General features: G+C 44.1%; 1 protein-coding gene across 1 annotated transcript in view; it reads right to left on the reverse strand.

Moving 5' to 3' along the window:
* LOC121390322 (cell wall protein AWA1-like) overlaps positions 1–8,879 on the reverse strand; it is a 16,782-nt gene extending 7,903 nt beyond the window's left edge. The window contains exons 1-3 of the mRNA XM_041522108.1: positions 8,822–8,879; positions 7,412–7,507; positions 3,296–3,367 (exon numbers count right to left, since the gene is read on the reverse strand). Of these exons, the coding sequence (XP_041378042.1) occupies positions 3,296–3,367; positions 7,412–7,507; positions 8,822–8,879 (226 nt within the window). The remainder of the gene's footprint in view (positions 1–3,295; positions 3,368–7,411; positions 7,508–8,821) is intronic.
* Positions 8,880–10,412: the final 1,533 nt, after the last annotated feature.

Below are 10,412 nucleotides of genomic sequence, written 5' to 3' on the forward strand. Positions count from 1 at the left end.
CTACCACTGAACTATGCCTCTACCACTGAGCTACGACTCTACCACTGAGCTATGTCTCTACCACTGAGCTATGTCTCTACCACTGAGCTATGTCTCTACCACTGAGCTACGACTCTACCACTGAGCTACGACTCTACCACTGAGCTATGTCTCTACCACTGAGCTACGACTCTACCACTGAGCTACGACTCTACCACTGAGCTACGACTCTACCACTGAACTATGTCTCTACCATTGAGCTATCTACCGGTGAGCTGTCTCTACCACTGAGCTGTTTTTACCAGTGAGCTGTCTCTACTACTGAGCTGTCTGTACCAGTGATCTGTTTCTACCACTGAGCTGCCTCTACCAGTGAGCTATCTCTACCAGTGAGCTGTCTCTACCAGTGTGCTATCTACCACTGAGCTGTCTCCACAACTGAGCTGTCTCTACCACTGAGCTGTCTCTACCACTGGGCTGTCTCTACAACTCAGCTGCCTCTACCACTGAGCTGTCTCTACAACTGGGCTGTCTCTACCACTGAGCTGTCTACCACTGACCTGTCTCCACAACTGAGCTGTCTCTACCAGTGAGCTGTCTACCAGTGAACTGTCTCTACCAGTGAGCTATGTCTCTACCACTGAGCTGTCTCTACCACTGAGCTGTCTCTACCACTGGGCTATGTCTACCAGTGAGCTGTCTACCAGTGAGCTGTCTCTACCAGTGAGCCGTCTCTACCACTGAGCCTTCTCTACCACTGAGCTGTCTACCACTGAGCTGTCTCTGCCACTAAGCTGCCTCTACCCCTGAGCTGTCTCCACCACTGAGCTGTCTCCACCATTGAGCTTACTCCACCACTGAGCTGTCTCTACTACTGAGCTGTCTCTACCACTGAGCTGTCTACCAGTGAGCAGTCTCTACCAGTGAGCTGTCTCTGCCACTGAGCTGTCTCTACCCCTGAGCTGTCTCCACCACTGAGCTGTCTCCACCATTGAGCTGTCTCTATCATTGAGCTGTCTACTAGTGAGCCGTCTCTACCAGTGAGCCGTCTCTACCACTGAGCTGTCTACCACTGAGCTGTCTCTGCCACTGAGCTGTCTCTACCCCTGAGCTGTCTCTACCACTGAGCTGTCTACCACTGAGCTGTCTCTGCCACTGAGCTGTCTCTACCCCTGAGCTGTCTCCACCCCTGAGCTGTCTCCACCATTGAGCTGTCTCTACTACTGAGCTGTCTCTACCACTGAGCTGTCTACCACTGAGCCGTCTCTACCAGTGAGCCGTCTCTACCACTGAGATGTCTACCACTGAGCTGTCTCTGCCACTGAGCTGTCTCTACCCCTGAGCTGTCTCCACCACTGAGCTGTCTCCACCATTGAGCTGTCTACCACTGAGCTGTCTCTGCCACTGAGCTGTCTCTACCCCTGAGCTGTCTCCACCCCTGAGCTGTCTCCACCATTGAGCTGTCTCTACTACTGAGCTGTCTCTACCACTGAGCTGTCTACCACTGAGCCGTCTCTACCAGTGAGCCGTCTCTACCACTGAGATGTCTACCACTGAGCTGTCTCTGCCACTGAGCTGTCTCTACCCCTGAGCTGTCTCCACCACTGAGCTGTCTCCACCATTGAGCTGTCTCTACCACTGAGCTGTCTACCAGTGAACTGTCTCTACCACTGAGCTGTCTCTACCAGTGAGCTGTCATCCACTGAGCTGTCTCTACCACTGAGCTGTCTCTACCACTGAGCTGTCTACCAGTGAGCTGTCTACCACTGAGCTGTCTACCACTGAGCTGTCTCTACCACTGAGCTGTCTACCAGTGAGCTGTCTCTGCCAGTGAGCTGTCTACCACTGAGCTGTCTACCACTGAGCTGTCTCTACCACTGAGCTGTCTACCAGTGAACTGTCTCTACCAGTGAGCCGTCTCTACCAGTGAGCCGTCTCTACCACTGAGCTGTCTACCAGTGAGCCGTCTCTACCACTGAGTTGTCTCTACACCTGAGCTGTCTCTACCACTGAGCTTTCTCCACTATTGAGCTTTCTCCACCACTGAGCTGTGTCTACCACTGAGCATTCTCTACCACTGAGCTGTCTCCACCATTGAGCTGTCTCTACCACTGAGCTGTCTCCACCATTGAGCTGTCTCTACCACTGAGCTGTCTACCAGTGAACTGTCTCTACCACTGAGCTGTCTCTACCAGTGAGCTGTCATCCACTGAGCTGCCTCTACCACTGAGCTGTCTCTACCACTGAGCTGTCTACCAGTGAGCTGTCTACCACTGAGCTGTCTACCACTGAGCTGTCTCTACCACTGAGCTGTCTACCAGTGAGCTGTCTCTGCCAGTGAGCTGTCTACCACTGAGCTGTCTACCACTGAGCTGTCTCTACCACTGAGCTGTCTACCAGTGAACTGTCTCTACCAGTGAGCCGTCTCTACCAGTGAGCCGTCTCTACCACTGAGCTGTCTACCAGTGAGCCGTCTCTACCACTGAGTTGTCTCTACCCCTGAGCTGTCTCTACCACTGAGCTTTCTCCACTATTGAGCTTTCTCCACCACTGAGCTGTGTCTACCACTGAGCATTCTCTACCACTGAGCTGTCTCCACCATTGAGCTGTCTCTACCACTGAGCTGTCTCCACCATTGAGCTGTCTCTACCACTGAGCTGTCTACCAGTGAACTGTCTCTACCACTGAGCTTTCTCTACCACTGAGCTGTCTACCACTGAGCTGTCTACCAGTGAGCTGTCTACCACTGAGCTGTCTACCAGTGAGCTGTCTACCACTGAGCTGTCTCTACCACTGAGCTGTCTACCAGTGAGCTGTCTACCAGTGAGCTGTCTACCACTGAGCTGTCTACCACTGAGCTGTCTCTACCTCTGAGCTGTCTACCAGTGAGCTGTCTCTACCAGTGAGCCGTCTCTACCACTGAGCTGTCTACCAATGAGCCGTCTCTACCACTGTGTTGTCTCTACCCCTGAGCATTCTCTACCACTGAGCTGTCTCCACCATTGAGCTTTCTCCACCACTGAGCTGTGTCTACCACTGAGCTGTATCTGCCACTGAGCTGTCTACCAGTGAGCTGTCTCTACCAGTGAGTTGTCTCTACAACTGAGCTGTCTATACCAGTAAGCTGTCTCTACCAGTGATCTGTCTCTACCAGTGAGCAATATCTCTGCCACTAAGCTGCCTCTTTACCCAAGATGTACTGATGTGTCGTGAAACGCACATTCCTTTTCTTTCCTGTCGAGGAGTATCGACTCTACCACTACGTTATTGGCCGATCAAAGGAAAGTGAAATTATTAAACAATGAACTGTACTTACCACAGGTGCACGTGGCCGTATTAGCAGATTCATTTGCGGCACACGACAAGGCGCACGAAGTTACCTTCCATTCTGAAATAATATATATTAAAGGTCCTATGTCAAAGTTGCAATAACGGCGGTTCCCGCCAGAAATATTTATTATTTTTTTGCTTTGAAACATAATTACAGGATATTAAACTCGCTTCCATTCCGCATCATGTTTATGTCCCGAGTGAAATAATTTTCAGTTGTCACGAGCTGGTAGTGAGTTTAATATCTTATTTATTACCCCAAAACGATGTTAATTTATATCACTCAACTCATTTGGTTGACGTTCCTGTAAGGTTGTAGTGCGCCAATCGATGACGTCACGAAGTGTTATCTCTCACTTCTAGTGGGACGTATCACTTTGATATGTACCAAGATATTGTTAACCATATGGGTAATAAAGTTTATATGCCTATAAAAAAAATGACAACTAAATATTTCAAGTCACTAGTAGAAACATTTTTATTTTAGGGGTGAATCTTGGGAGTGTGTCACACGCATTAACTAGTGACGTCACTGTTTTATGCGTACACATTCAACACACTAGATTACCTAGAAATTGTCAAAAGACAAAATTAAAAATAGTGACTATGCTATATTTAGCTACAAATTGTTCGGTAAACCCTCTTGTCGTCCAGTACAAGCTTTTTAAAATTATTATTCTATGGTTAATTATGGAAAGGTTAATTATGGAAAGGTTAATTATGGAAAGATTATGCGTGGGATCGATTACTTTGTAATTATTTATTACAAATAAATGTGAAAATAACGAAATATTGTAGTATCAGCTTTGACATAGTCCCTTAAACTGATTGATGATGCACACTTCACTGTTAAATAATGAAATAACTTCAAAATATGAAAATAATAAACCCATTAAAAATGATGTTGTCTTGTGTTTTGGGGGCTTTTTATATATTGAACTCCGACGAAAACGTACAATTCATTCAATTTTTTTCAACCTATTTTCAGACTTATATCCTATTAAAGTTCAAGCACGCTGTCCTGGGCACACACCTCAGCTATCTGGGCTGTATGTCCAGAACAGTGGGTTATTGGTTAGTAAGAAAGAAGAGGGTGTAGTGGTCGTACACCTACCCACTGATTCGTTAAAACTCGCTCTGGGTGGGAGCTTATGCCGGGCTTCGAAAGAAACAAAGAAATGTTTTATTTAACGACGCACTCAACACATGTTATTTACGGTTATATGGCGTCAGACATATGGCTAAGATTTTGAGAGGAAACCCGCTGTCGCCACTACATGGGCTACTCTTTCCGATTAGCAGCAAGGGATCTTTCATTTGCGCTTCCCACAGGCAGGATAGCACAAACCATGGACTTTGTTGAACCAGTTATGGATCACTGATCGGTGCAAGTGGTTTACACCTGCCCATTTAGCCTTGCGGAGCACTCACTCAGTGTTTGGAGTCGGTATCTGGATTAAAAATCCTATGCCTCGACTGGGATCCGAACCCAGTACCTACCAGCCTGTAGACCGATGGCCTAGCCACGATGCCACCGAGGCCGGTACCGGGCTTCGAAACCAGTACCTACCAACATTATATCCGATGGCTTAACCAGACACCACTGAGGCTGGTCACCCAATGTTCTGTTATTACTCTCGTGGCTCGTCTGAGGTGGCTAAAAACAACACCCACAATAACCCTAACCCTTGTATACATCTTTTGGCTTATTCACTGCCTACCATTATAAATTTTAATATTAAATATCTGTGATACACTGGATGAACGAAAAATAGTGCTAGTGAGCGCTTTACCACTGGGCTACGTCCTGCCCTGGCAGCATGTATCAGCGACACACACAAACACACGCACACATACACACACACATACACGCACGCACGCGCGCACACACACGCGCGCGCACACACACACACACACACACACACATACATACAGCAACGGCATGGGACAATTTGTGAGGCCAGAAAGAATTTAATTATCCCCTGTGCCAGTGCGTTAATATCTATGTATGTAACAGTCAACCTCGACACTGTTCGTGCACGTAAGCGGGATCGACCGCGTAGATTGTAGGCCCCATGCATGTGGTTGAGTTAAAGAGCATCCTTTTTATGGATGCCTCGATAGCTCAGAGCGCATCGTGGTTAGTCTCGTAATTTGCGGGCGGTTCGGTGCCACAGGTTCGATTCCCAGCAATGGCATGGGACAATTTGTGAGGCCAGAAAGGATTTAATTATCCCCTGCGCCAGTGCCTTGATATCTACGTATGTAACAGTCAACCTCGACATACATACAATATATAGATATTCATACATCAATACATACTAGCCAGTGCCAGGTCTGTCCACTGTCAACCTCGACATACATACACAGATATATACATACACACACACACACACACACACACACACACATATATATATATATATATATATATATATATATATATATTATCCCCTGTGCCAGTGCATTAATACCAATGTATGTAACAGTCAACCTCTATCTATCTATCTATCTATTTATCTATATATATATATATATATATATATATATATATCCTAAAAACTCAATATGGTTATGTCCATTGTAAACTGAATCGAAAAATATCACATGCTTTGATTCTGCGGAATTTGTCGGATAAACAAAGTAGGGAAACCTAAAATATTAATGTTAATATCAACTATTAGACCGAACATACGTTTTGACCACAGACATCCTAGTAAAGAACGTTCAGGTCTGTTTATCAACACACCGAAACACATTCCATAGTTTGCACATGCATCACACAGTTTCCTCGTACATGTGCGTGGGGTGTCATTCTCGATTTTGACAATTTTCAGGAATGTCGATTAATCACTGTGGAACATTATTTCTGTCAATCTGTTTCATTCTGTTGATCATACAGTTGTTATTATTTTGTTTTTAGTCATTTTTATTGTTTGAATTTGCGATTTACTGATACAAAAAAACCCCGTCAACTTTCAAATTTCTCTTCTGACCCCAATCGTCCTTCAAGATCTTTGGTGGTCATAAAACCTACTGGAATACTGAACTACCGGTTGTAATGTCTGCCCAATTAATTTACTATTATCATATAACCATTCCCCACAGCTAATATAACTTACAATTTTGGCAATTGTAAATTCTTATTAGATTCCCCCTACTTTTTTTTGAAGAGTATATATATATATATATATTTATTACCCATATGGTTAAAAATATATTGGTACATATCAAAGTGATACGTCCCACTAAAATGCCTAGTGGGACGTAACATTTTTGACGTCACACAATGACGTCATCAACTGGTGCCCTACAACCTAAAAGGAACATCAACGAAACGAGATGAGTGATATAAATTAAGATCGATTATGGGTAATAAATAGGATATTAAACGAGCTTCCATTTCGTATCATGTTTATGTCCCGAGTGAAATAATTTTCAGCTGTCACGAGCTACATCTAGTGACAATGAAAATTATTTCACGAGGGACATAAACATGATACAAAATGATTAATATATATGCAGATACATATATACGCACACACACACACACACGCATATATATATATATATATATATATATATATATATATATATATATATATACACACACCCCCACACACTCACACACACACACACACACATATATACATACAAACATACATACATACAACCATACACCCACAGCCACATACACACACATACACATGCACGCACACACACACATACGCACACACGCACGCACACACACACATATATACATACAAACATACATACATACAACCATACACCCACAGCCACATACACACACATACACATGCACGCACACCCACACATACGCACACACGCACACACACACCCACACACACACACATATATACATACAAACATACATACATACAACCATACACCCACAGCCACATACACACACATACACATGCACGCACACACACACACATACGCACACACGCACGCACACACACACACACACACACACACGCACACATCTATATCATATACTATCCAATATATCCAGGGTAATCAAATCCTATATCTATAGCTCCTACCTTTATGGGTTCTGTTTACACTAAAGTGTACTTACGACACTCGTCTCCGGCGTGATCGGCATCGCAGTCACAAACGCATTTTACTGAATCAAGAGTTCCACCGTTGATGCACTCCAAACTGCAGGCTGCGTCTGAAACACGTGTTTAAAAAATATACTCACAGACAAAACAAATTCCTGTGAATGTATTGCACAAGGCATATCATATGGTAATAATGGGAAAACCAAATCGTTTTAAAGAAATTATTTACTGGTCATTCGTAAACATTATGACAGATGATTTGTACAATTTTGTTTGAGGTACAGAGAAAGAGACAAGAAGCTAGAAGGGGTACACACCCAAAGGCGAGAAAAACAGAGGTAGAGACAGAGGCAAAGACAGAGACAGACAGAGAAAGAGAAATGCAGAGAAAGAAACAGAGAGAGACAGACAGACAGAGAGACACAGAGCGAGAGACAAAGAGTCACACACAGATAGAGAGAGAGACACAGACAGACACAGAAAGAGAGACAGACAGAGAGAGAGAGAGAGAGAGACGAGAGAGAGAGAGAGAGAGAGAGAGAGGAGATAGAGAGAGAGAGAGACAGGAGAGAGAGACCGAGAGACAGAAGAGAGAGAGAAGAGGAGGAGAGAGACCAGACAGAGAGAAGAGAGAGAGAGGGAGAGAGAGAGAGAGAGAGAGAGAGAGAGAGAGAGAGAGAGGAGTGGACAGACGCAGACAGACAGAGACGGAGAGAGAGAGAGAGAGAGAGAGAGAGAGACGAGAGAGACAGAGAGAGAGAGAGAGAGAGAGAGAGAGAGAGAGAGAGAGAGAGAGATAGAGAGTGAGAGAGTGAGAGAGTGAGAGAGAGAGAGAGAGAGAGAGAGAGTCCATTCGTCCTCGTGAGTGTGAGAGGCAGGCGCGGAAACCAAGGAGGAGAATGGTCTGGTTACCAGCCACTGCTCAGCGATGTGCACATTTGTCTGGGACAAAAGAAAGAAAGAAATGTTTTATTTAACGACGCACTCAACACATTTTATTTACGGTTATATGGCGTCAGACATATGGTTAAGGACCACACAGAGTTTGAGAGGAAACCCGCTGTCGCCACTACATGGGCTACTCTTCCGATTAGCAGCAAGGGATCTTTTATTTGCGCTTCCCACAGGCAAGATAGCACAAGCCATGGCCTTTGTTGATCACTGGTCGGTACAAGTGGTTTACACCTACCCATTGAGCCTTGCGGAACACTCACTCAGGGTTTGGAGTCGGTATCTGGATTAAAAATCCCATGCCTCGACTGGGATCCGAACCCAGTACCTACCAGCCTGTAGACCGATGGCCTACCACGACACCACCGAGGCCGGTCTGACCTTTACGAAAACATTGATACAAAAATCGTTTCACATTCGGAAAAAAATCGAAAACCCTAAACTACACATACAGTTAGATCATTAATACTTACAAGCACTTGCGGACAAAAATACGCACAGACAAGCGGACAAGAGCAGACGAGAAGTCATTTTGATTAAAATAAAAACCAACAAAAACAGTTTGTGCGAATCTTCAATAAAGTTAATGTATTTCGGTTAGGTTCTTATATATATGCTCAACTCAAAAGTTTAACCATATTCAAATGTACCATATGTTGTATGAAGGAAAAGGAAAGAATTTGAAAATTAAAAGAAAACAAGTTGTTAGGAAAGTATTATGGAAAACGTGCTGAGACCAAAGCCCGCGTGACACGACTGGTAATTCAAGTTAAGTGCGGTTGTTTAGCGCGTGACCAGTGTAAAAGTTTTGAAAAGTTTACAAACGATACGCTTTATTAATTTTGTTACTAGACAGCCACCCGTATTTAGTTGGGACAAATATTGTTGTAGGATGAACGTCACGATTATTTTTCTGTCAATAATTATGGGCGTTTTATAATAAACAATGTAGATCAAACGGGTACATGTTTAGAAACCTATGATTTTGTGGGTTAAGTAAGGGCAGTTCACAATTGTTGATATTGTGTGTGAGGGGGTGAAGGCTAATAGTTTTTAGGTCTCATACTCCGAAAGATAATCATTTCTTTTGTTTAACTACACCACTAGAGAACATTGATTAATTAGACATCGGTATTGGATGGTAAACATTGTAATTCTGACAAGTAGTTTCAGAGAGAACCACTACATTTTTTCTTTAACAGCAAAGGATATTTTACATACACAGGACAGCACATGCCACAAGTATTTGATCCAGTGAAATTTTGAGTTTGTTTTGTTTGACAACACCAGTAGAGCACATTAATTATTAATTAATCATCGGCTATCGACATAATCTTCAGAGAAAACCCGTTACAATTTTCCATTATATTTGTCCAGGTATTTTTTAAATGTACATTCTCCCAAGATGTGACAGATGCAGATTTAGCTCAGTTGGTTGAGCGCCCGCCTGCGGAGCTTACGTCACAGGATCGAACCACCTCAGGGTTGTTGGGTTTTTTTGTGTTTTTTTTGTAGTTGTTGTTGTTGTTGTTTTTGTTTTGTTTTTTTGGGGGGGGGGGGGGGGGGTCTCGTTCCAAACAGTGCACCACAACTGGTCAAGAAGAAGAAGGAAATGTTTGATTTAACGACGTATTCAACACATTATATTTACGGTTATATGGCGTCGGACATATGGTTAAGGACCACACATAAAATGAGAGAGGAAACCTGCTGTCGCCACTTCATGGGCTACTCTTTTCGATTAGCAGCATGGGATATTTTATATGCACCATCCCACAGACAGGATAGTACATACCACGGCCTTTGTTACACAAGTTGTGGAGCACTGGCTGGAACGAGAAATAGCCCAATGGGTCCACCGACGGGGATCGATCCTAGACCGACCGCGCATCAAGCGAACGCTTTACCACTGGGCTACGTCCAACCCCCACCCCCTACAACTGGTCAAAGGCCGTGGTATGTGCTTTCCAGTATATTGGACAGTGCATATAAAAGATCCCTTGTTGCTAATGGAAAAATGTGGCGGGTTTTCTCTGATGACTACGAGTCAGAATTATCAAATGT

Source organism: Gigantopelta aegis, chromosome 15, assembly GCF_016097555.1.
Source record: "Gigantopelta aegis isolate Gae_Host chromosome 15, Gae_host_genome, whole genome shotgun sequence".
Lineage (NCBI taxonomy): Eukaryota > Metazoa > Mollusca > Gastropoda > Neomphalida > Peltospiridae > Gigantopelta > Gigantopelta aegis.